Source organism: Capricornis sumatraensis, chromosome 3 (genome assembly GCF_032405125.1).
Source record: "Capricornis sumatraensis isolate serow.1 chromosome 3, serow.2, whole genome shotgun sequence".
Classification (NCBI taxonomy): Eukaryota; Metazoa; Chordata; class Mammalia; order Artiodactyla; family Bovidae; genus Capricornis; species Capricornis sumatraensis.
In genome coordinates, this window is record NC_091071.1 from 133,551,301 (window position 1) to 133,578,677 (window position 27,377).

The 27,377-nt window shown below is 38.6% G+C and overlaps 1 protein-coding gene across 1 annotated transcript in view; it reads left to right on the plus strand.

The window, feature by feature from the left end:
• The first annotated feature begins 2,457 nt into the window (after nucleotides 1-2,457).
• Nucleotides 2,458-27,377, plus strand: part of SGO2 (shugoshin 2) — a 28,150-nt gene continuing 3,230 nt past the window's right edge. Inside the window, exons 1-8 of the mRNA XM_068968069.1 lie at nucleotides 2,458-2,495; nucleotides 11,697-11,831; nucleotides 13,963-14,138; nucleotides 15,136-15,213; nucleotides 15,942-16,027; nucleotides 19,465-19,691; nucleotides 20,657-23,800; nucleotides 25,956-26,106. Of these exons, the coding sequence (XP_068824170.1) occupies nucleotides 11,699-11,831; nucleotides 13,963-14,138; nucleotides 15,136-15,213; nucleotides 15,942-16,027; nucleotides 19,465-19,691; nucleotides 20,657-23,800; nucleotides 25,956-26,106 (3,995 nt within the window). The 5' untranslated portion in view covers nucleotides 2,458-2,495; nucleotides 11,697-11,698. The remainder of the gene's footprint in view (nucleotides 2,496-11,696; nucleotides 11,832-13,962; nucleotides 14,139-15,135; nucleotides 15,214-15,941; nucleotides 16,028-19,464; nucleotides 19,692-20,656; nucleotides 23,801-25,955; nucleotides 26,107-27,377) is intronic.

Sequence of the window (27,377 nt, forward strand, 5' to 3'; positions counted from 1 at the left end):
GAACCAGAGATCAAATTGCCAATATCTGTTGGATCATCAAAAAAGCAAGAGTTCCAGTTCTATTTCTGCTTTATTGACTATGCCAAAGCCTTTGACTGTGTGGATCACAACAGACTGTGGGAAATTCTTAAAGAGATCGGAAAACCAGACCACCTTAACTGCCTCCTGAGAAATGTGTATGAAGGTCAAGAAGCAACAATTAGAACCAGACATGGATCAACAGACTAGTTCCAAATTGGAAAAGGAGTACGTCAAGGCTGTATATTGTCACCCTGCTTATTTAACTTATATGCAAAGTACATCATGCTAAATGCCAGACTATGAAGCACACGCTGGAATCTAGATTGCATGGAGAAGTATCAATAACCTCAGATATGCAGATGACACCACCCTTACAGCAGAAAGTGAAGTGGAACTAAAGACCCTCTTGATGAAAATGAAAGAGGAGAGGGAAAAAGCTAACTTAGTTCAAAAAGCTAAGATCATGCATCCAGTCGCATCACTTCATGGCAAATAGGTGAGGAAACAATGGAAACAGAGACTTTATTTTCTTGGCCTCCAAAATCACTGCAGATGGTGACTGCAGCCATGAAATCAAAAGACACTTGCTCCTTGAACGAAAAGCTATGACCAACCTAGACAGCATGTTAAAAGGAGAGACATTACTTTACCAACAAAGGCCCATCTAGTCAAAGCTATGGTTTTTCCAGTAGTCACATATGGATGTGAGAGTAGGATTGAAGAATTTATGCTTTCGAACTGTGGTGTTGGAGAAGACTCTTGAGCATCCTTCGGACTGCGAGGAGATCAAACCAGTCGATCATAAAGGAAATCAGTCCTGATTATTCATTGGAAGGACTGATGCTGAAGCTTCAATTCTTTGGCCACCTAATGAGAAGATCTGACTCATTAGAAAAGACCCTAATGCTGGGAAAGATTGAAGGCAGGAGAGAAGAGGACAACAGAGGATGAGATGGTTGGATGGTGTGAATTTGAGCAAGCTCTGGGAATTGGTGATGGACAAGGAAGCCTGGCGTGCTGCAGTCCATTGAGTCACAGAGTCAGACATGACTGAGCGACTGAATTGAACTGACTTGAATGTGTCAAGCTGAGTACACAAGACATAGTGCTAGTTAAACTCTAGATATGCAGAGATTTCTATAATCAATTTCATTTTAAACCACTATTATTGGAGTTTTTACTATAGTATACACTGTAATTTTAGCAGGTGGCCAGTCAGTAAATGCTTTTCTGCTTACAGAAGACTCAGCTAGATATCTTTGGAGACTGATCTTGAAATATATTAAAGATCTAATTCAAAACCATTATTTGCATAATTTATCTAGATTCTATAAAGTAAATGAAAAGTTGTGAGTCTCAAATGTTTCCAAATGAACAAAATATTGACATGGCTATAAGGCTGACTACATCACTGTATAATTAACTAGTAAAACCTAGATTCAACCATTTTCATTTTCAAACTAATACAATACAAAGAGAAAGTTTTATTCTCTGTATAGTTTTTCCAGATTATGAAAGTCACTTGTGAAAGGAAACTAAGCTAATTCACCTGGAACATAAAGTGAATAATACATATTCTTGTGTCGTTGTGAATAACGGAAAATGCCCTTCTTGTATATTTAGCTAAAACAAACCATTAGTATAAGAACTAACTATTAATGAGATCCAGGCAATGGCACCCCACTCCAGTACTCTTGCCTGGAAAATCCCATGGGTAGAGGAGCCTGGTAGGCTGCAGTCCATGGGGTCGCTAAGAGTTGGACACAACTGAGCGACTTCACTTTCACTTTCATGCATTGGAGAAGGAAATGGCAACCCACTCCAGTATTCTTGCCTGGAGAATCCCAGGGACGGCGGAGCCTGGTGGGCTGCCATCTATGGGGTAGCACAGAGTCGGACACGACTGAAGTGACTTAGCAGTAGCAGCAGCATTTCAAATTTCTTTGCTGCATTCCCCTCAAAAAGTTAAAAGAAAAAATGGAGAGGGCTTTTAAGTGGAAACTAAATAACCCTGCTGGCATCATACTGCAAAGATGCAGAAGAACTGGTAAAATGCGGGCAGGCAGTTTTACAGAAGCGTCAGAAACAACGAAAACTTTCCAACAGGCTTCAGGTGGCTGCCAAGCCTTTTAAACATCTGATTGAGAAACCTAGTTTTGTCAAAGGGGAGTTTCCTTTTTCTTAAACGCATTAGGAGACAGCGAACAGTACCAGCTCAACGTCTAAGGAAGCCCTTTGCACCCATGCTGGGTGGGCCCTGGCTTGCCTGGCCTCGTCCCCTTCTGCCGCTCACGACGAGGTCCCACCTCTTTCACGTCCCACTTCCTGGTAACCAAGCTGCTTTGCGCCTCCTTCTCAGGACCTGATTGGCTGGTGCGGCGAACGCTAACGGTTACGGAGTTTAAACCCAAGCCCTGGCCGCGAACGCCGGGCTTTGGGAGCTGGGTGCTGGTTCCCCCGACCCTGAAAAAGCGGTAAGTTAGTGGCCTATGACATTTGATGTGGGTCCTCCCGTCTGGCGGTATCCATTCCTTTCCCGAGCCGAAGCACTGTGCGCTGCCTTCCGCGGTCTCTGGTCTGCCTAGCCGCCCGCGGCCCGCGGCCCCGCCCACTCCGGTCGCCGGATCCGCGACTTAAGCTTCGTAGCCGAAGGGCTTCTTCTTGGGAAAGGCGCTGGGTCGTATCTGAGTGGCTGCCTCGTGTCCTGGGGAATTGAGCGCTCGGTTCTGTGAGGAGGCGAGCCGACAAGCCAGCTCCTGGCAGGAAGGGATTTCTGTCCTTATGACTATACTGCTTTCAGAACAATATCTGATTCACTGTGAGCTCACAGTAAATAGGCTGAATGACTGTTAAGAGACTGCTTACCCAGGTTCTCGGAGGAGCCCTCTCCTTTGGAGCGCTGATTTAGAAGGGAGGCTGACTGAAGGCGAAGGGGTGATAGAAGACTGGGAAGAGCTTAGAACTTGAACTGGGTAGGGTCTTGCCGTACAGGTAGGATTTCGCTAGGCAGTATGGACTGTGATTTTTCTACATGAGGAATTAAACTCGGGAGAATTGGGTGTGGAACCGAGTAGCTCTGCTTTAAAGATAGCCGAGATGCTAGCCAGAGAAATAATACATAGGTAATGTTAGTGAGAGCTGTGTGCTATGTCCAGTACTAGGCACTGTATATGCATTGGCTCATTAAGTGCCTACAGTGAGATGCCCTTATTTATATTTTTAAAATAATGGTCTAAGTCTGGAAATTGAGACTTGGAGATGCTAGGATCACATAGCTATGAAATATTAGGACTGGGGCACTAAATGTCAGAACTGGAAACCATCTAACCACTATTTTTAATACAGTCAGTGATCCATCCTGGTTCTGAATCTGCTCATTCAACTAACTGAATCAGTGATGGAAAAAATTGGGGGAAATTCCAGAAAGTTCCTGAAAGCAAAGTTTGATTTTACCAATTGCTGAGCAAATATTTCAGTTCAGTTCAGTCGTTCAGTGGTGTCCGATTCTTTGCGACCCCATGGAGTGCAGCACGCCAGGCTTCACTATCCATCACCAACTCCCGGAGCTTGCTCAAACTCATGTCTATCTAGTCGGTGATGACATCCAACCATCTCATCCTCTGTACTCCCCTTCTCTTCCTGACTTCAGTCTTTCCAGCATCAGGGTCTTTTCCAAGGAGTCAGTTCTTTGCATCAGCAGGCCAAAGTATTGGATCTTCAGCTTCAGCATCAGTGCTTCCAATGAATATTAAGGACTGATTTCCTTTAGGATTGACTGGTTTGATCGCCTTGCAGTCCAAGGGACTTCTCCAACACCACAGCTCAAAAGCATTAATTCTTCGGCGCTCAGCTTTCTTTAGTAGTTGAACTCTCACATCCATACATGACTACTGGAAAAACCATAGCTTTAACTAGACGGACCTTTGTCAGCAAAGTAATGTCTCTGCTTTTTAATATGCTGTCTAGATTGGTCATAGCTTTTCTTCCAAGGAGCAAATGTCTTTTAATTTCATGACTGCAGTCACCATCGGCAGTGTTTTGGAGCCCAAAAATAGTCTTTCACGGTTTCCATTGTTTCCCCATCTATTTGCCATGAAGTGATGCAACCGGATGCTATGATCTTAGTTTTTAAATGTTGAGTTTTAAACTAACGTTTTCCCTCTCCTCTTGCACTTTCATCAAGAGGCTCTTAAGTTCAACTTCGCTTTCTGCTGTAAGGGTGGTGTCATTTGCATATCTGAGGTTATTGATACTTCTCCATGCAATCTAAATTCCAGCTTGTGCGTCATAGTCTGGCATTTAGCATGATGTACTTTGCATATAAGTTAAGTAGGGTGACAATATACAGTCTTGACATACTCCTTTCCCAGTTTGAACCAGTCTGTTGTTCCATGTCTGGTTCTAATTGTTGCTTCTTGACCTGCATACACATTTCTCAGGAGGCAGGTAAGGTGGTCTGGTTTTCCGATCTCTTTAAGAATTTCCCACAGTCTGTTGTGATCCACACAGTCAGAGGCTTTGGTATGGTCAATAAAGCAGAAATAGATGTTTTTCTGGAACTCTCTTGCTTTTTTCATGACCTAACAGATGTTGGCAATGTGATCTCTGTTTCCTCTGGCTTTTCTAAATCCAGCTTGAACATCTGGAAATTCTCGGATGAAGTATTGGTGAAGCCTGGCTTGGAGAATTTTGAGCATTACTTTGCTAGCCTGTGAGATGAGTGCAATTGTGCGGTAGTTTGAGCATTCTTTGGCATTGCCTTTCTTTGGGATTGGAATGAAAACTGACCTTTTCCAGTCCTGTAGCCACCGCTGAGTTTTCCAAATTTGCTGGCATATTGAGTGCAGCACTTTCACAGCATCATCTTTTAGGATTTGAAAAAACTCAGCTGGAATTCCATCACCTCCACTAGCTTTGTTCGTAGTGATGCTTCGTGAGGCCCACTTGATTTCAGACTCCAGGATGTCTTGCTCTAGGTGAGTGATCATACCATCGTGATTATCTGGGTCATAAGATCTTTTTTTGTATAGTTCTTCTGTGTATTCTTGTCATCTCTTCTTAGTATCTTCTGATTCTGTTAGGCCCATACTGTTTTTTTGTCCTTTATTGTTCCCAACTTTGCATGAAATGTTCCCTTGGTATCTCTAATTTTCTTGAAGAGATCCCTGGGCCTTCCCATTCTATTGTTTTCCTCTATTTCTTTGCGTTGATCACTGAGGAAGGCTTTCTTATCTCTCCTTGCTATTCTTTGGAACCCTGCATTCAGATGGGTATATCTTTCCTTTTCGCCTTTGCCGTTCACGTCTCTTCTTTTCTTGGCTATTTGTAAGGCCTCCTCAGACAACCATTTTGCCTTTTTGCATTTCTTTTTCTTGGGGATGGTCTCAATCACTGCCTCCTGTACAATATCATGAACCTCTGTCCATAGTTCTTCATGCACTCTATCAGATCTAATCCCTTGAATTGATATGTCACTTGCACTGTATAATCATAAGGGATTTTATTTAGGTCATACCTGAATGGTCAGTCCATTCTGAAGGAGATCAGCCCTGGGATTTCTTTGGAAGGAATGATGCTAAAGCTGAAGCTCCAGTACTTGGCCACCTCATGCGAAGAGTTGACTCATTGGAAAAGACTCTGATGCTGGAAGGGACTGGGGGCAGGAGGAGAAGGGGACAACAGAGGATGAGATGGCTGGATGGCATCACTGACTCAATGGACATGAGTCTGAGTGAACTCTGGGAGTTGGTGATGGACAGGGAGGCCTGGCGTGCTCTGGTTCATGGGGTTCCAAAGAGTCGGACACGACTGAGCGACTGAACTGAACTGAACTGAACTGAATGGTCTAGTGATTCTCCCTTCTTTCTTCAAATTAAGTCTGAATTTGGCAATAAGGAGTTCATGATCTGAGCCACAATAAGCTCCCAGTCTTGTTTTTGCTGACTGTATAGAGCTTCTCCATCTTTGGCTGCAAAGAATATAATCAATCTGATTTCGGTGTTGACCATCTGGTGATGTCCATGTGTAAAGTCTTCTCTTATGTTGGAAGAGGGTGTTTGCTATGACCAGTGTGTTCTCTTGGCAAAACTCTATTAGCCTTTGCCCTGCTTCATTCTGTACTCCAAGGCCAAATTTGCCTATTATTCCACGTATCTCTGACTTCCTACTTGCATTCCAGTCCCCTGTAATGAAAAGGACATCTTTTTTTTTGCTGTTAGTTCTAGGTCTTGTAGGTCATCACAGAATCGTTCAACTTCAGCTTCTGCAGCATTACTGGTTGGGGCATAGACTTGGATTACTTCATATTGAATGGTTTGCCTTGGAAACGAACAGAAATCATTCTGTCGTTTTTGAGATTGCATCTAAGGACTGCATTTCGTACTATTTTGTTGACTATGAGGGCTACTCCATTTCTTCTAAGGGATTCTTGCCCACAGTGGTAGATATAATGGTCATCTGAGTTAAATTCACCCATTCCAGTCCATTTTAGTTCACTTATTCCTAAAATCTCAATGTTCACTCCTGCCATCTCATGTTTGACCACTTCCAATTTGCCTTGATTCTTGGACCTAACATTCCAGGTTCCTATGCAATATTGCTCTTTACAGCATCAGACTTTACTTCCATCGCTAGTCACATCCACCACTGGGTGTTGTTTTTGCTTTGGCTCTGTCTCTTCATTCTTTCTGGTAGTATTTCTCCACTGATCTCCAGTAGCATATTGGGCACCTACCAACCTGGGGAGTTCATCTTTCAGTGTCCTATCTTTTTGCCTTTTCATACTGTTCATGGGATTCTCAAGGCAAGAATACTGAAGTGGTTTGCCATTGCTTTCTCCAATGGACCACGTTTTATCAGAACTCTCCATCATAACCCGTCCATCTTGGGTGGCCCTATATGGCATGGCTCACAGTTTCATTGAGTTAGACAAGGCTGTGGTGCATGTGATCAGATTGTTTAGTTTTCTGTGATTGTGGTTTTCATTCTGTCTGCCCTCTGATGGAGAAGGATGAGAGGCTTATGGCAGCTTTCTGATGGGAGAGACTGACTGATGGGGAAACTGGGTCTTGTTCTAATGTTGTGGGGCCTTGCTCAGTAAATCTTTAATCCAATTTTCAATGGATGGACTGGGCTGTGTTCCCTCCCTGTTATTTGACCTGAGGCCAAACTATGGTAGAGGTAATGAAGATAATGTTGACCTCCTTCAAAAGGTCCCATGCACGCACTGCTGCACTCAGTGCCCCCAGCCCTGCAGCAGGCCACCACCAACCCACACCTCCCCTGAGACTCCTGGACACTTATGGGCAAGTCTGGGTCAGTATCTTGTGAGGTCACTGCCCCTTTCTCCTGGGTCCTGGTGCACACAAGGTTTTGTTTGTGCCCTCCAAGAGTCTGTTTCCCCAGTCCTGTGTAAGTTCTGGTGGCTCTATGGTGGGGTTAATGGTGACCTCCTCCAAGAGGGCTTATGCCATACCCAGGTCTACTGCACCCAGAGCCCCTCCCCCTCCAGCAGTCCACTGCTGACCCGTACCTCCTCAGGAGACATTCAAACACAGTTCTGTCTCAGTCTCTGTGGGGTCTCTGGGTCCTGATGCACATAAGGTTTGAGCCCTCTAAGCATCTCTGGCGGGTATGGGATTTGATTCTAAATGCGATTTCACCCCTCCTACCATCTTGCTGAGGCTTCTCCTTTGCCCTTGGATGTGAAGTGGCGCTGGAGCAGCAGCTGCACTGGTGCTGGAGTGACTTTGAGGAAATACCCCACATCCAAGGGCAAAGGAGCAACTATTTACATGGCATTTATATTGTGCTTACTACGATTTAAATATAAATGCTATGTAAATTTATATTGTGCTTACTACGATTTAGCAAAGGAGTAAAGATATAAACATCTGAATGCAGAGTTCCAAAGAATAGCAAGAGATAAGAAAGCCTTCCTAAGCGATCAATGCAAAGAAATAGAGGAAAACAACAAAATGGGAAAGACTAGAGATCTCTTCAAGAAAATTAGAGATACCAAGGGAACATTTCAAGCAAAGATGGGCTCAATAAAGAACAGAAATGGTATGGACCTAACAGAAGCAGAAGATATTAAGAAGAGATGGCAAGAATACACAGAAGAACTGTACAAAAAAGAGCTTCATGACCAAGATAATCACAATGGTATGATCACTCACCTAGAGCCAGACATCCTGGAATGTGAAGCCAAGGGGGCCTTAGAAAGCATCACTACAAACAAAGCTAGTGGAGGTGATGGCATTCCAGTTGAGCTATTTCAGATCCTAAAAAATGATGCTGTGAAAGTGCTGCACTCAATATGCCAGCAAATTTGGAAAACTCAGCAGTGGCCACAGGACTGGAAAAGGTCAGTTTTCATTCCAATCCCAAAGAAAGGCAATGCCAAAGAATGCTCAAACTACCGCACAATTGCACTCACTCACATGCTAGTAAAGTGATGTTCAAAATTCTGCAGGCCAGGCTTCAGCAATACGTGAACCGTGAACTTCCAGATGTTCAAGCTGGTTTTAGAAAAGGCAGAGGAACCAGAGATCAAATTGCCAACATCCATTGGATCATCGAAAAAGCAAGAGAGTTCAAAAAAAAACTTCTATTTCTGCTTTATTGACTATGCCAAAGCCTTTGACTGTGTGGATCACAATAAATTGTGTGTGGAAAATTCTGACAGAGATGGGAATACCAGGCCACCTGACCTGCCTCTTGAGAAACCTATATGCAGGTCAGGAAGCAACAGTTAGAACTGGACATGGAACAACAGACTGGTTCCAAATAGGAAAAGCAGTACATCAAGGCTGTATATTGTCTCCCTGCTTATTTAACTTCTATGCAGAGTACATCATGAGAAACACTGAGCTGGAAGAAGCACCAGCTGGAATCAAGATTTCCGGGAGAAATATCAATAACCTCAGGTATGCAGATGATACCACTCTTATGGCAGAAAGTGAAGAGGATTTAAAAACCCTCTTGATGAGAGTGAAAGAGGAGAGTGAAAAACTTGGCTTAAAGCTCAACATTCAGAAAATGAAGATCATGGCATCTGGTCCCATCACTTCATGGGAAATAGATAGGGAAACAGTGGAAACAGTGTCAGACTTTATTTTGGGGGGGCTCCAAAATCGCGGCAGATGGTGATTGCAGCCATGAAATTAAAAGATGCTTACTCCTTGAAAGGAAAGTTATGACCAACCTAAATAGCATATTGAAAAGCAGAGACATTACTTTGCTCACTAAGGTCCATCTAGTCAAGGCTATGGTTTTTCCAGTGGTCACGTATGATGTGAGACTTGGACTGTGAAGAAAGCTGAGTGCCGAAGAAGTGATGCTTTTGAACTGTGGTGTTGGAGAAGACTCTTGAGAGTCCTTTGGACTGCAAGGAGATCCAACCAGTCCATCCTAAAGGAGATCAGCCCTGGGATTTCTTTGGAAGGAATGATGCTAAAGCTGAAACTCCAGTACTTTGGCCACCTCATGCGAAGAGTTGACCCATTGGAAAAACTCTGATGCTGGGAGGGATTGGGGGCAGGAGGAAAAGGGGACAACAGAGGATGAGATGGCTGGATGGCATCATCAACTTGATAGATGTGAGTTTGAGTGAACCCCGGGAGATGGTGATGGACAGGGAGGCCTGGCGTGCTGCGATTCATGGGGCCGCAAAGAGTCGGAGATGACTGAGCTACTGAACTGAAATTGAACTACGATTTAGGGCTTCCCTGGTGGCTCAGATGGTAAAGCGTCTGCCTACAATGCAGGAGACTCAAGTTCGATCCCTGGGTCAGGTAGATCCTCTGGAGAAGGAAATGACACCCCACTCCAATACTCTTGCCTGGAAAATCCCATGGATGGAGGAGCCTGGTAGGCTACAGTCTATGGGGTCGAAAAGAGTCGGACATGACTGAATGACTTCACTTTCATTTTCTTTCTTTCATACTACGATTTACAGTGTATTAGGTATTATGAGTAATATAAAGCTAATATAAACTATACGGAAGGATTAATGTAGGTCATATGTAAACGTTATGCCATTTTATATAAGGAACTTGAGCATAATGGATTTTGGTATCTGTGGGGTCCTAGAACAAGTACTCTGCAGGTACCAAGGAATGACTGTACCTCAGTCTCTGTATGGTAGGTCACCCTAGAATGGGTACTTCAATACAGAGACATGAAGCTGAAGAATACCAGGCATATACTAGTAGCAGTTAGATCTTGGTGCCCACTGTGGCTTGAGAAGAATGGACAAGGGGGAGAAAAAGAGGAGTTTAAATTATAGAAATGGGAAGAAGAGTAGATGGTGAAGAGTTTTAGATTCTATAGATTAATAAACTGTACTGAGGGCAGGAGTGGAAGTAGGGTTGGAAAGAAGCTATTGAAATAATTCAGGTGAGACATGTTAGTACCTGAATCTAGGTTGATAGCAGTGGAGATACTTAAAAGTAGTCAGAGTCTAAATGAATTGTGAAGGTAGATTGGGATGTGGGGGATTTTTGACCAAGCAACTGGAAGGACAGAGTTGAAGCTCTGAGTGGGGCATGCTTGGGCAGGCCAAGTTTGATATCCTGTTTTAGTTATCCAAGTGGAGTTGTGGAGTAGATAATGATATGAATCCAGGGAAGTTTAGGAAGGAGTTCCAGACAGAGGACATAAATTTTGAAGTTCTTACATCTAGGTGGTATTTTAAACCGTGACTATGAATTCACTGGAAGAGTGAGGGTAGATAAAGAAATCCAAGAAGAGAACCTATTATAGCTTAGGTATCTATAAAAGAGACTAAGAAGAAGCAACTAGTTAGCTAGAGGGGAAAAAAATAGCAGGAGTTTGTGGTGTTCTGGTAGCCAACAAAATACCATTTTTGAGGAGCAAGGATAAATTAACCACATTTAATGCTGCTGTTAAGTCAAATTAGATGAGGATTGAGAACTGACCATTAGGTTAGCAGTATGAAGGTCATTAGAAACCTTGACAAAAGTCATTTTGTTGGAATAGAGTGAAAGCCTGAGTGAAGTAGAGTTACAAGAAAATTAGAAACTGACTATAGATACTTTTTTTTTTTTTTTTAAAAAAAAAGGAGTTTTGCTGTAAAGGCTGCAGAAAATGGAATGCATATCTGAGGATGAAGTGGGAACAGTCCCCATAGGTTTAGGTATATCTCTTCTGTTCATAAGTCCAAGGTTACACTTCTTACTTTGTGTCACAGTATAGTCTATGCCTACGTTCTATAACTCTGCATTCCTGTGCAGCCTGATCCTGTTTTCTGTACCCAGTGCCTACCTTAGCTCCTGGCAGGCAGACATAATGATATAGGTTTGAGTGAAAATACAAAGTCATTTACCTTTTTAGGATTCTACTTTTAAACCATTTTTTAATTACATTCATACTTTCAGATTTTATATGAAGGGTTCTGCAGATACTTACGCATGGCAACCCACTCCAGTACTCTTGCCTGGAAAATCCAGTACTTGCCTAGACAGAGGAGTGTGGTAGGCTACAGTCCACGGGGTCACAAAGAGTCGGACACCACTGAGTGACTTCACTTTCACTTTATGTACAGTGTAGTATTTAAGTCATAATTTACTTCTTAGAGTGTATTTATCAGTTGCTGTTTTTCCCTTTATTAATTAATACTATGATTTTCTGCTTCCTTTCTTTTTTTACTTCAGTGATGGAGTACTCAGCAATGGAAACTAGTTCAATTTTTCCTTCAGGAATTAAGAAACATGTGAAAGACAGAAGAATTTCAAAGACTACTAAGTTGAATGTTTCTCTTGCTTCAAAAATAAAAACAAAAATAATAAGTAAGTGTCATTTGTCTTAAAGTATACTCATATTTTTACTTTTTTCAACTCCTTTTATTTGGGGGTGCTTATGATGATTTACTGTCAGTCATGACAGCTGAATTTTCAGCAGTGAGGCTGGGGGATGGGTGGCCCAAGGCAGCTACCTCCTACACCGCAAAGAAAATGCCAAAGTGACATTTCTGAAAAAGAACTTGAAAAGAGTGATGGATTGTCCTGATAGGTTGTAGCATTTGGATGATGGGTAATCCAGGGGTGGCTGGACTATATAGTGTGCTGTAGTGGGTGATTTTATATAACCAAAGCTCATCATGAGGGCACTGAGCACTTTGGAGATGGGGTTTCATGGATTCTGGAGCTAAGATGTTGGAAGGCAAAAAAAGAAGGTGAGGAAAGTTCCCCAGAATAAATTTGCATTACTTCAGAAAATTATCTCAATGATTCATCTTCATTTTAGCCTAATTGGGGGAGGATTCCTGCTACTGTAGCACATGTAGAAGGTAATTGTGCCTTGTGAAATAGCCAAGCCTCCTGAGTATCTTTAACTCATAGTTTTGATCCTTCCAGGATCTCTAGGACCATCCTTTGTATCAAACCACTTTCTGTAGTGGCAGTTTCCTGTTCTCTTTGACAGGACCACTGCACACCCACTGTTATGAAGGAATACACTGAGTTCAAGGAATGTAACAGCAAAATGTTATTATCCTTTCGCTTCTACAAGTCCTGAACTGGTTCTAGTCTTATCACCCTTTGATTTGTCAAAGGTGTCTGTCATCAGTGAGATATGTTATTGAATGAAAGTGAAAGTGAAATTGCTTAGTTGTGTCTGAATCTTTGCGACCCCACGGACAGTAGCCTACCAGGCTCCTCTTCCATGGGATTTTCCAGGCAAGAATACTGGAGTGGGCTGCCATTTCCTTCTCCAAGGGACCTGGGGATCGAACCCAGGTCTCCTGCATTGCAGACAGATGCTTTACCGTCTGAGAATAGTGGCATGTAAATCAAAATTGTGAAAATATAATTATGCTTTAGGTGTACTAAGGGAACACTGTGTAAGGTGAGCTTTACTAAGGAATTCACAATTAAATTTCTTTGCTAAAAACAGGAAAGCATTCTGAATTAAATTATATTTACATAGTGCTTGTAAAGAGAAGGGATCAAGTATAGATTGCAATAGATTCATAGAAATAAGAGAATATTTGAGGTAGGGCTAGAAGGTCCCACAGGGTTTAGATAATCTGTCCAACATTACCGCAAGTATGGCTCCCTTTCACTAGAGGTTTTGAAAAATGAACTTTGGGAGCATTAATGTGTTGAGTTCTGGAGCCACAGAAACTGACTAAAATTTTCACAGATTGGCCTAATTTCACAGATCCCCTAATTTCTCTGGGACATCTTTAGTTACAGCTTCTCTATCCTGCCTCCTCATCAAAGATAGGATAGAGCAACAAGTAACAAAACTTAGATTTTGTGACTGATCTAATTATCTGGAATGCTGGAATACTGTGTCTGTGGGCTTCCCTGGTAACTCAGCTGGTAAAGAATCTGCCTGCAATGCAGGAGACCCCGGTTCAATTCCTGGGTCAGGAAGTTCCCCTGAAGATGGGATAGGCTACCCATTCTAGGAGTCTTGGGCTTCCTGGTGGCTTAGTCAGTAAAGAATCTGTCTGCAGTGCGGGAGACCTGGGTTCGATACATGGGTTGGGAAGATTCCCTAGAGAAGGGCATAGCCACCTACTCCAGTATTCTTTCCTGGAGAATCCTCACGGACAGAGGAGCCTGGTGAGCTACATACAGTCCATGGGGTCAAAAAGAGTTGGACACGACTGAACAACTAAGCACAGCACACACAGCACTGTGTCTATACTAGAGTCCTCTTATTCCTGACTCTCTATTCACAAACATTCTGCATTTCTCTCAACTTTTATTCATCTTGCATCTAGCTTTTATTTCTTCAGTTCCAAACTCTGGGTACATTTTTTTTCAAAACTACATTTGTGTTGTCATTCTCTTCTACCTTCAGCTAAAATTTACAAAGTGAAATCAGTTTTGTTCAAAATAGTTTTACTACGAAATATGAAAACGTATTAAGAATTTCAGTATTAACTCTTACAATTTTTTTTTTTTACAGACAATTCTTCTATTTTCAAAATTTCTTTAAAGCATAACAACAGGGCATTAGCTCTAGCTCTTAGTAAAGAGAGAGAGAATTCTCGCATGATTACAACTGAAAAGATGCTATTGCAAAAAGAAGTGGATAAACTGAATTTTGAGAACACATTTCTTCGTCTAAAGCTAAATAATTTGGTATGGAAACTATATTGTGTTTGAATTCTGAAACTGTATTATTATAGAAGCTCCAAAAATGTTTTTTAAATATGCAATTAGTGTAAAAAAGTTATTGAAAGATTGTGCTATATTAATGGACAAACTGTTAATGGGTAATGAAATAGGTGTCTTGAATCTACATTCTGAATGTGTACTTGCTGCTCTGCAAACTAGTATAATACCTTGATCAACATTTGATTGCTTATCTTAAGCAAAACTTGATACATTAATATATTTTAAGAAGATTGGATCAATGGAGTATGTAAAGCAATTATCCTTCAGTTAAATACATTTTTAAAAAATTTTAAAAAGAAGAAGAAGATTGGTATGTTTTCTCCAGTGAATTGAAAGGAGGGAAGTTCTCTTCAGTGTGTTCCCTCAATGGCAACTTTCCACTGGCTACAAGCCAAGTATCAGTAGAATGAAGATTGTAGTCGTTGCTTTTCCTTCCGAATTCCAGCTCTGTCCACAGATAGGGCAGTAAGAGCCAGTGTTCAGCTAGGTTACAACTGTAACTCTTAACTCCATAGTGAGTAGAAATTAAAATGGAAAAAAGACTTACTATACTTATTGGAGGTGAAATTCCTGTAACTGACAGCCTATGGTCACTTGACACATGATGTATTATTATGAGAAGATTGAAAAATGTAAGAAGGGACTTCCCTGGTGGTCCAGTGGTAAAGACTCCACACTTCCAATGCAGGGGGTGCGAGTTTGATCCCTGGTCAGAAAATTAAGATCCCACATTCCATGTGGTATGGCTAAAAAAAGAGGAAGATTTACAGTTGATAGCTCAAAAGCATTCAAAATATATGTGTGTGTCTGTATGTATGTGTCTGTGTCTATTTGAACTATACAGTGTAACACCTTTTTAGCTCAATGTGATCTCCATATTTTTAAGTCTTTTCAACTGATGGTATTCATAAAAATATAGTAAACTCAAAATTTTAAGTGATTAAAAAGGTCTTTATTTCAGAATAAGAAGCTTATAGAAATAGAAGCACTCATGAACAATAACTTGATAACTGCAATTGAAATGAGCACTCTTTCTGAGGTAAGTAGAATTTATGCTAAGTAGTGTAATATTTTTTAACATTACTGAAGATAATTGAGATTAGTTACATAGCATCAAGGTTAGATTCATATCTTAAACTTTCTACAAAGGAATGGAGATAATGCTAATTTTAATTGGCTAACAGTAGACTGTTATTTGATGTAATTGGTTATTAAAATTCTTGTGTAAAAATGAACTTCTGATTAAAAGTAACACAAGACTAGACAGCTCAGTGGAACACAGGATTAAACAGACTCAAAAACATAAAAGATATTAGTAGAAAAGTAGTATTTCAAATTAGAGAAGAATTGGTATTATTTTAGAAGATAGACACAGTTGAAAAACTCTAGGGAAAAAAGCAGAGGTAGACCCTAGAGCCCCATGTTGTTCAAGGATTAACTGAATATGTTGAAATATTGTGTATGCATGAGTATACATGGGTGTATGCATGGGTATACACGTGTGGATTTATTCATAGGCATAGAATAAACTTTGGGAGGTTATATATCAAAATACTAGCAATGATTATCTTTGTATGGCATGATTAAGGATGAACTGTGTTTAACCTTATCATTTTATTATTCTCATTAAACTACTGAAGGCTGAACCCAAGAATTGTTCCATTACTATTAATGTCCTTGTATAATTTGGTACTTAAATGACAAACATGATTTAATGAAATTAAAAATTTCATTCATTTTCATTTTCTTTGTTCTTTTCAAAAATAGTTCCATCAGAGTCCCTTTCTACTGCCAAGTAGCAAGAAGAAACGGGTTAGTCAGCAGTGCAAATTGACACGTCTTCCATTTGCAAGGTAATTGCTTCACAACTTGTTTAAATATTGACTTGCACACTTCTGCCTGAATTGGACTTTGAGTAGTTTTTATTTGGACTGCTTCCTTGAAACAGAAAAACATTTAAAAATAAATAATGACATACTGATCAATATTGTACCAGTGAAAGAAATTAAAGATATCATCTAATGGAATTCAGTTTTAAACTTTGAAATAATAATGTTCAGCTTTCCCATAGTTTCTGGAGAGGAAAGTGGCACAGGTACACCTTGAGTTACCTGGGTTTGAATTACAGCGTTTGAGAGCACTTAGATTTTCATGTAACAGTCATTGTCTTTGTGTGTCATACAGTGTTCAGGTTGCCTATTAAGGCAGAAATGAAATGGTTTGCGGTATCTCGCTTCAGTAGGTTGTATTTGGTCATCTATAGAATCCCGCTATTCTTCAGTTCCTTCTTTTCCTCCAGGTCACCACTGGCCTCATGTGTTTTGTTGGATATATCTGATAACTATTTCTACCTTTACTATCTTGCATACTACTCAGACTTTAACTTTCATCTTTACTATTCACCGGACCAAAATTCCCACTTCTTGAATAATTTGATTATAATCTTAGTATCCTTGCCTGGAGAATTCCATGGACAGAGGAACCTGGAGGGCTACAGTCCATGGGATCACAGAGTTGGACATGACTGAGTGACACATACTTTCACTTTCCACTATCTTAGTAAATACCCTATTTCAAACCTATCACTTTTAAAGACAGTTATTGAGGTCCAGAGAGTTTAAATGACTCAGTGAGTTAATAGCATTGATCAGAATGGTTTTGTCTCTTTTAAACAGTGTTCTTCTGTTACATAAATTACAGGTTTAATGCATTTATTCAAGTGTACAAGTAAATGCACCTATGTATTGAAGTGGTATCTGTACCATAGTAAAAAAAAACAATGCTTATATCTATTGTATCATTTTCTTATTCATTCCACTTTGTGCCATTGTTCTCTCTTTTTTGTACTGGTGCCACACTGCACCTGTACATTTTAATTAATTTAGGTTTTAAATGGTACATTTTATTGTCTTGTAGGTGCACAGTTCTTTTTCAAGAAAATTTGACTGTTATTATACTTGCATTATTTCATATAAATTTATGAATTAAGTGTTAAGTGTTAAGTGTTTCCCTCCAGAAAATTTTTATTTTTTTTAAGTAAACTTTTGTTTGAAGTATAATATATATTTTTTAAAAGTGCAAAAATCTTTAGAGAATGGTGAATGTTCACAGTGAACACTATGGTATAACCAATACTCAGACCAAGAAACAGAATACTGCCAATAGCTCAGATATCCTTGTGCCCTTTGCCAATCACTACTCACTACCCACCCAAGGATAAATATTATACTGACTTTTTACATTGTAGATTAATTAATTTTGCCTAGCTTTGGATTTCATGTAATGAAATCATACAGGATGTATGATTTTTGTCTCCGACTTCTTTAGCTCAGCATTGTGTCTGTGAGATTCATTCACATTGTCCTGTGTAGTTGTAGATCAGTCTTTCTTATTGCTGTGTAGTGTGCCATTGCATGATTTTTCCATAATGTTTTCATCCTTCTGGTTCTTTTTATTGTTGATAGTTTTGGTTTCTTATAAGTAATTCTGCTGTGTTTCTGCCTTTTGATTAATATATGTATACATTTTTTAGGTATATATTTAGAATTGCTGGAGTTTAATATATTTGGCTTTGGAATAATCTGTTAAATAATTTTCTATAGGGATTATACCAGTTTATATTTCTAGCAGCAGTATATGAGAATTTTTATTGTTACGTGTCTCCAACAACACTTGTTATTGTCCATCTTTTTCATTTTAGTCATGTGGGAAGTGTTATAGGTATTACACTGAAGTTTTAATTTCCCTGATAATTAATGAAGTTAAGCATCTGTTTATATGTTTATTTTCTTTCTATCAGGTTTTTTTTTTTTTTTTACAGGTTTGTAATCTTTCTATACACCATGTGTAAATCCTTTCTGCATTTCAAATGTTTTTTACCCTGTGGCTTGCCTCTTTACTCTCTTAGTGGTATCTTTGGATGAATCCAATTTATATATGTATATCTATTTGCACAAAATTCGAGACTCCCCTCTCTGCTTGTCCTGTTATTTCTCTCATCACACACACTTTACAGCAGTTGTAGTTGTCCTGAATTCTGACCTTGAACTAATACTAACAAAACTAGATTTCTAACTTTTAGAAAATGTGGCACTGAGGTTTGTAAACACTGGGACACTTGTTCTTTTTCCAAGTGCCAACCTCTCTTCTGTATCTAGTTGCTTTTTATAGACTCTCCAGTGACTTTGGGTAGTTTTTTATATTTCTTCTAGAATTTATAGCTTTTATATGGTATCAAATTTATAGTTTGATACGGTTGATTCAATAGTAACTATTTAGCCATTTCATGAAGCAGAACCTCTCCTCTGTTTATTTTTACTAACTTGTTTCTTTAAGTGGTATAGACATTTCCTCCCAATAGTTATTCTATTAATAGTTGCCTTTAAATATTTAACAAATATTTTCTATTTATTTTATCATCATCAGTAATTTTAAAATATCTATAATTTGGCATATAAGGCAAAATCTTTATCGTTGGAGTCTATTACTCTTTATTCTTTGAATTCAAAACAGTCATTTTGTCTAATTGAGGCTTCCCAGGTGGTGCTAGTGGTAAAGAACCTGCCGGTCAATGCTGGAGACATAAGAGACACAGGTTTGATCCCTGCATCTGGAGGAGGGCATGGCAACCCACCCCAGGATTTTTGCTTGGAGAATGCTATGGACAGAGAAACCTGGCAAGCTGCAGTCCATAGGGTTGCAAAGAGTCAGATGCAACTGAAGGGATGTAGCATGCATACACACACACACTTTTTATTCTTTGAATTCATTTTGTCGAATTATTTCTGTAGCTTTCTGTATTTTTCCCCCCATAGATTTAATTACTCTAGGAATATGGCTTTAGTTTACATGGATACCTTTTGGAAACAGCGAATTTTATAGCACACAAAACTTTACCTATGATTGTATAGGAAGAGTTTGGGGTTTTCCATAGAATTAATTACAGGAAAATTATAAATATTATACATGAATATTTGTAAGTATGTTTGAACTTTATTCATTTCATTAGTATTATTATCCTAATAGCTCAACCAGGGATTATATCATTTATCTCCTTTTGGAACCATTGGAGAAAAGAGGATAAGAAGCATTCCTGTTTTATTCCAAGTTCTGTTCTATTAGAAACTACCTGTTTCCTTCCTATAATTGCCTTCATTGAATGCAAAATGGTACCAAGATGTGTTTGTGGATGGCTCTTAAATAAATGGAGTGTAGAAACAACTATCCATGTAATTTTCTAAATAATTCTTATAATATACAAAATTGCCCATTCGTTCTTACTTGCCCTTAGGGTTCCATTAACTTCAAATGACGATGATGATGAAGATAAAGAGAAAGTACAGTGTGATGACAGCACCATATCGAAGACGCCACCTGATAGTCCCTCTCTGGTATCAGCAAGACCAGTATCAACTCAGAATAATCTAAGATTGCTATTTGTTAAAGAAAATGATCAGAATGTTTGTAATGTAAATGATTCAAAACATGTTTCTTCTGTTGTTGATATACTTCCCAAAGGTGAGGTATTTTTAAAGGTCATTTTGAGTATCAGTATTAAATAGTTAACATTCATCAGATTTTCTTCTTGAGGGCTATCATGTATAAACAGTTAATAAGTTAGATTTCTTATGTTACAGATTTACTAACTTATACCATTTAAAATTTCTGGTGAAAAACTTAATTTAAAAGTAAATGCTGACAAATGTGAGGTCCACAGTGGCTAATACTATTACTTTGGAAACAGTATTTCCAAATGAGCTGGCCTAAGAGCTTTTTGTGGTATCTTAGCTTATGAATTAAAAGTATGTTATTTAGTTAAATCCTTTCCTTTTCATAGATATGAAAATTGAGACTTTAGATAGGTGTAGTGAATTTTTCAACATCATAACCAGTACTGATAAAACAGAAACTTGAGCCTGGGTAATGGTTGAGCAAGAAAAAATGGTGACACATATTTTTATGGTTTTTAAAATAATAATCCTGTGATGTAGTCTGGGTTATATATTTGACATAGAATTTCAGATTGGCCTATGGGACCATAACTATATTGAGTTTGGAGTTTGAATTATTTTCCATTCTAAAAATGTATATGAGTGTGTGTATATAATTGTATAAATTTTAGCTGCTTGCTAAGAACATTTGAACAGTAAGCCTTATTAGAGTTATCACTGTTATTTGGGTTCATTTGCTGGCCTCCTCCCACTTAGAAACTTACATTTATGTTCACGGTTTTACTGCTGGCTATTCTCTGCTCTACACTTGAGGCCAAGGCAGAGTGAATTCCCAGTACATATTTTCTGTTGATGGAAATGTAAAATCTGACATATGCCTACTCCAGTCAGTTCTACTTTATTTTTTATCAGCATAAATTCTTCATAATGTAAGTTATCTAAACAGAATGCATTGCCAGAAATCGTTTCTCTGAAAGTAATAAATTACTTGTTACTACTTATTTCTGAATTTTGTTTCTCTTTATTTTACAGAAAACCATTCCCACTCAGACCAAAGTTCTAGGAGCTCTCTAACAAGTGAGAAGAAAAATGCCCAGGCGATTAGCCACAATAAAGGGAAGTCATCTCCTAGTAATGTGACTAAAAGGAAAAAACGTGTTTCATCTTGGGAGTCAGATAATCCTGCAGACACTCCTTATGTAACAGATTTAGATCAACAACAGGTTTCAAGTCCAATATTAAATTGGAATAATGAGATAAAAGATTATACTAATGAAACAAATACAATGCAGAGAAACATATTGTGCCTTCCTGCCTCATCTGAGTCTGCAAGTGAACCTCCTACAAAAGGCATGAATGCACTTCAGGGTAATGACTTTGAGTTGCAGAAAACTGTGTATGATGATGACATGGATTTAACTGCTAGTGAAGTCAGCAAAATTATTACAGTTTCAACAGGCACTAAAAATAAAAGAAAGAAAAATCCAGATGATTGTGGAATGAAAACTTTCAGAAAAGTGAAAGATCCAAGCTCTGAAAAAAAGAGAGAAAGATCAAAGAGACAATTTAAAAATTGTTCAGATGCAAATATTGAGGAAAAAATTGAAAGTGGACCAGAAAGAACATCTGTTGACCTGGATGTTGAAGGGGATTCAAGAGATCCAAATTTTATCTTCAGGACTGAACAGTTGACTCAGTTGAACACGCTGAAGAAAATAACCCTTCCTAATGGCTTTGATCAGGGTGACAAACAAAGTATGCAGTGTAACAAAAAGAAGAAAAGAATTCATGTAACAGATGAGCAAGAGGAAACATATTCCTCCCAAAGTTCAGATAAATTCCCACAGGATAGTAAATTTGATTTGTGTCTGAGTTCTCTAGCTTGTAAGAAGAGTAAAGCTTCTAGAGAGACATTTGTGATTCATACGTTAGAAAAAGATAACTTATTCCCAAACCAAAAGGTTCAAGAAACCACCTCTGAAGACCTAGGTGTCACAAATGAATTTCAAACAGCTTATCTTTCCAACAAAGGTAATCCAAAGTTATGTGATGATGAGACCCAAAATATGTTTGATTTGAAAAAGCATGTCACTGATACACAACCCACTCAGCAAAATGAGTCAAAAATAAATAAGGTTTGGCAGAAAATAAATCGGAAAACAGAAATAATTTCTAAAATGAACCAAATACTTGGGGATAATACTAAAGATGTGCAAGGCCCAGAAAAAGGTAACTGTTCCTTCCAAACCCAAGAGGATAAAGAAACCATCTCTAGAAACCTAGATGTTTCAAATGAGTTTCAGAAATCTGTTCTTTCCACTGCCAATAATGGAAACCTGTGTGATTGTGAAACCCAGAATGTGTTGGGTTTGCAAAAGCAGATCACCGATGCATACCCTGTGCAGCAAAATGAAACAAGAATTAATAAGACTCTTAGGCAGAAAGTAAATCGGAAGACAGAAATAATTTCCACAGTGAATCATTTAGATAACACAAGTGAATATTGCCCAGAAAAGGGTAAAGAAATCCCTGAAAACCTAGTGGATACACGTGAGTTTCAAACACCCAGTCTTTCTTCCAAAGACAATAGAGACCTATATGATTATGACACTCAGAATGTTTTGGGGGTGAAAATGTATGTTCATGATATACAACCTGCTTGTCAGAATGAATCAAAAACAGATAAGAAGCTTAGGCAAAAGGTATGTCGGAAGACAAAAATCATTTCTGAAGTCAACCAAATATATAAGAGTGACGACAAAGGCAGGCATGACCCAGAAAAAGGTAACTTACTTTCTCTAATCCAAAAAGATACGGAAATCATCCCTGAAAACCTGGAAGACACAAATGAGTTTCAGATAGTTGACTCTTCCCCCGGAGTTAATAGGAACCTATGTGATTATGAGACTCAAAACCTTTTAGGGGTGAAAAAGTGTGTTAGTGATACTGGGAAGCAAAAGGAATCAAAAATAAATAAGAGACCCAGGCAGAAAGTAAGTCGGAAGACAGAAATAATTTTGGAAATGAACAGAAAAAATGAATTTAACAATAAAGGTATATGTGGCCCAGAAAAAGGTGACTTCTCCCTAACCCCAAATAATGAAGAAACCATTTCTGAAAACCTAAAAGTCACACAAGAATTTCAGACAATTTATCTTTCCACCAAAGATGATGGACATTTATATGATTATAAGACCCAGAATACATTGGAGTTGACAAAGTGTGTCACTGATAAGCAACCTACTCAGCAGAATGAATCAAAAATAAATAAGAACCTTAAGCAGAAGCAGAAAGTAAATCGGAAGACAGATATTATTTCTGAAATGTGCCAGATATATGAGGATAATGATAAAGATGTGCATGGCCAAGAAAGCTATACAAAAAATCTTGATTTTAAAATAAATAAACAAAGACCTGAAGGCCAAGCTGTTATTAGTGGATACTATATGGAAATCAACAGTGATGAGAAAGAAAATTGTGATGAAATTTCAAATCCTTATAAACCAATTAAAAAGCATGGGAAAGAATCAGACAAGGCAAAGAACATTTTGGCAAAAAGTGACAACATGCCTGTTTTGCAGTTGACAGGTTCTTCACAGATGTCTGTCTTAGAACCAGGTTTAAAACATATTACTGATGAGGCAGATTCTGACACTGGAAACCAAATGGAATCACATAGGAGCTCGAAGCTAAGCACTAAAACTCTGAATAGAAAGAGAGAGAGCCACTTTGTGGAGGTGATGAAGGAAGGAGAGTGCCAGGTCAAAAAAGTAAATAAGATGACATCCAAATCAAAGAAAAGGAAGACCTTCGAAGATCCTTCTCGGGATAGTCATGAACTAATGGAGAGGATATCCAACACCATTCAGGAAGTGTCAGTTGAACCTGAGTACACTGTTAAGGGAAAAAAGTTGGAAAATGTGGAAACTGTCAAACCAGACTTTTACACAAAAATGTTGATATCTTTATCTCAACGGTATTCACCTAGCAGACAAGATTCTTCCTGTAACAGTGTTCTTGAGGGTTCAGTGCCTTTGAGTATTTCTTCTAATAAAAATCTGAAAGAAAATTTTGCCCCAGAGAGCTCACCCATCTTTCAAGTAAGTGATGAGGTACATGAGAAGATGAAAGACATGAAATTTAAAGTCGACCAGAGAACACAAAGATCAGAAATAGGTGGGTCCATACCCGAAGTGACAAAGTCTTAAATGATACATATATTCATTTAGCCAGTAAAGCATTTCCTATTATAACTGATTTTTATGGAATTTTAAAATAATGTATAACTATGTAGCCTGATCTGTAGAAGCAATATGGAGGAATTTAAAGAAAGCTTAATACTTTAAGGTAACAATGAGAGTGGCTTGGACATTCATGTATTTTGGCCTTTAGCACAAAGTTGTCTGATGATGACATTGGGCAGATGATTTCCTTTTTCATATTTTTGAAGGAAATTGAGTGTTTTAAATGTGGAAGCAGAGGATAAGATGGTTAGACACCATCATCAACTCAGTGGATATATATATATATATACCTGCTATATGTTAGTCACTCAGTCGTGTCCAACCCCATGGACTATAGCGCACCAGCCTCCTCTGTGCATGGAATTCTCCAGGCAGGAATATTGGAGTGGGTTACCGTTTCCTTCTGCAGGGAATCTTCCCAACCCAGAGATTGAACCCCAGTCTCCTGCACTGCAGGCAGATTCTTTACCATCTGAGCCAGTTGAGCAAACTCCAGGAGATAATGGAGGACTGAGGAGCCTGGTATGCTGCAATCCATGGAGTCATAAAGAATTGAACACAACTTAGCCACTGAACAACAACAATAATGAACTGCCCTAGTTTGATTTTACCAAAGACAATTGCAAATTTCTTAAGGACAGGACCATCTCCAACAGCATACATTTCGTATGATCAAAACATTATTCTAGGGACTTTACTGGTGATCTGGTGGTTAAGATTCCACAGATGCACTGCAGGGTGCACAGGTTTCATGTCCAGTCCGGGACCTATCTTGCATGGCACTGGGTAAAGCCAAAAAAAAAAAAAAGTGTTTTAGGGGATTAAAAATTAAGAATACCAGCTCCCTTTCCTCATCCATGTATGGAAAAGTACAGTGTTTAAACATGGCAAATGCTTTAATAAAAACACATGAAGGGATGTAATGATGGGGAATAGTTTTGGCTAGAGAAACCTGCAGAAGCATCATCAAATACATCGCACTTTAGGAGCTAAAAGGATAGAGAGGATTTTTAGGTTTAGTGTTTCTTATTTTCTCCAGTTATTAAAATAATGCTCATTGCAGAAAATTGAAAGTAGAGAATCAGAAAATAGGAAAAACCACCCAGAAGAACTGCAGTCAACATTTTGCTATATGCATGCAGACTTGAATCTATGCATTTTAAAATACATATTTGAAATCATACTATATATAACATTACTTACCTCACTTTTTCCTCTTAACATTAACATTTTTTTTGTTATTAAGGACTTCCCTGATAGCTCATTTTGTAAAGAATCTGCCTGCAATGCAGGAGACCCTAGTTTGATTTCTGGGTTAGGAAAATCTGGAGAAGGGATAAGGCTACCCACTCCAGTATTCTTGGGCTTCCCTTGTGGCTCAGCTGGTAAAGAATCTGTCCGCAGTGTGGGAGACCTGGGTTTGATCCTTGGGTTGGGAAGATCCCCTGGAGAAGGGAAAGGCTACCCACTCCAGTATTCTGGCCTGGAGAATTCCATGGATTGTATAGTCCATGGGGTCACAAAGAGTTGGACACGACTGAGCAACTTTCACTTTGTTATTGGAAATGTTGCTATGTTGGACAATTCCCATGTCAATTAAAGTTTTCTACCAGAAGTGTAACATTTCAATAGATTTATGTAGAACACTAGGATTTTTATGGATAAGACTATTCCAGGTAAAAGGAATACTGATGCCAAAGAAGTACAAAGGTCTTGAGTTCCAGGACATTGTAGAGACTGGTGAGCTGTCATTCACCTGTGTCTCATGTTGCCTTTCGTAGTGTGAGCAGCCACTGACATCGAATTGAATCAAAGAATTTCTGTCCCCCTAAATGATTTTAGTGTAAAAATATTACAGGGTGCTACTTTGATAGTTTGTTTTAAATAGTAAGTCTCTTCCTCTCATTATTGTTAGGGAAAAAAAGCTGATTTACAGATAATTTCAGTGCTACTTTTATAAAATTCAAAGTTATAACTTGATTAAATTGAAACATTTGATACCAATCATTTATAAACCAGTAAATACCCTATATATATTTCAATATTCTATACTATTAAAAATATTTTTGAAAACATACTCCTTTCAGGTGTTAGAGTGCTACAAGACTTGACAAATACCAGTTTTCTTTCAAATACTGCTGCTAAATTTGAAAACAAGGTAGAAGACCTATCTTCAGAGCTGCCAAGCCGAAGAAGAAGGTGTACTCCTCTCTCTTTAAAGGAGCCAAGTCTCAAAGGGTGAGTATTTCAACGACGTAAAAGTGATTTCAGTGTGGTGCTATAAAATCCATGCTTTTAAAAGGATTCCTGCCTGTATTTGAACAGTTCTGAGTATGAATGTCATATATTATTGCTGACATGTAATACCCATAGTATAATATGGGTAAGATTTGAAGAAATCCCTTCTTTTATTTTAACAGGCTTAAACATTTTTTGTTGCCTATAATTTGCAAACTCCTTGTTAATTGTTACCTCTCTTTATTTTCTACCTTGTCTTTAGAAGAATTCATAATGGTTTATATGTCCTTTAGTCTCAAAGTGTAACAGCCCTCTTTTTTTTTAAACCTCAAATATACCCTCAAAGACAGGGAAAAGTCTCCCTCCCCCCCGCCACCCCCCGCCATTTATCCATCCCTCAGCTTTGAGAATTACCGATATTTTGCCATATTTACTTTTACTATCTGTTTTCTGTTGTAGTGTCTTTAAAGCATATCCCTAATATTGAGTCATTTAATTCCTAAAACACTTCTGTGTGTGTATACCTAGAAAATAAAATATATATATATACCTAGAAAATAAGAACTTAATAAAACTGGACAACAGTAATCACAACTAGAAAAATTATCAATAATTCTTCACTGTCATCTAACAGCAAATCCCTATTCCCATTTCCTTGATTATCTCAAAAATGTCCAAATGCCTTTTACATATGTTTAATTCAAAAATCCTATTTTTTCCAGGGATAAATAGCTATTTCAGAGAACCTGATCATATTTGGGATGGTATTTTTAAAAGGATAGAAATATCCTCAAATTTTCTCTTTGCATTGTCTCAGTGTTTGCTTCTTTATAAAATTAGACATTGATTGTTTTAACATGTATTTTTAAAAAATAACCAGCAGATGTCAGTAGTGTAAGAGAGTGTGCAAGAGAAGCCAGTCAAAAATGAAGGACTAAGGGCTTTTCTAAAAAACAGCTTTTTTGAGCTATAGTTCACATTACCATATATTTCATCCATTTAAAGTGTGCAGTTCGGTGGTTTTTCAGTAGATCCACAGACATGTACACCATCACCACAGTCAACTTAAGAACACTTCTTCATTTCAGAAAGAAACCCCATGCCCTTTAGCTACCATTGCTGTATCCCTCAGCCCTAGACAACCAACTGATCACCTAATTCCTATCTCTACAGATGTCCTCTTCAGCCATTTCATATGAATGAAATTATATAATATGTAGTCTTTGTGACTGGCCTCTTTCACTGAGCATAATGTTTTCAAGATTCATTCC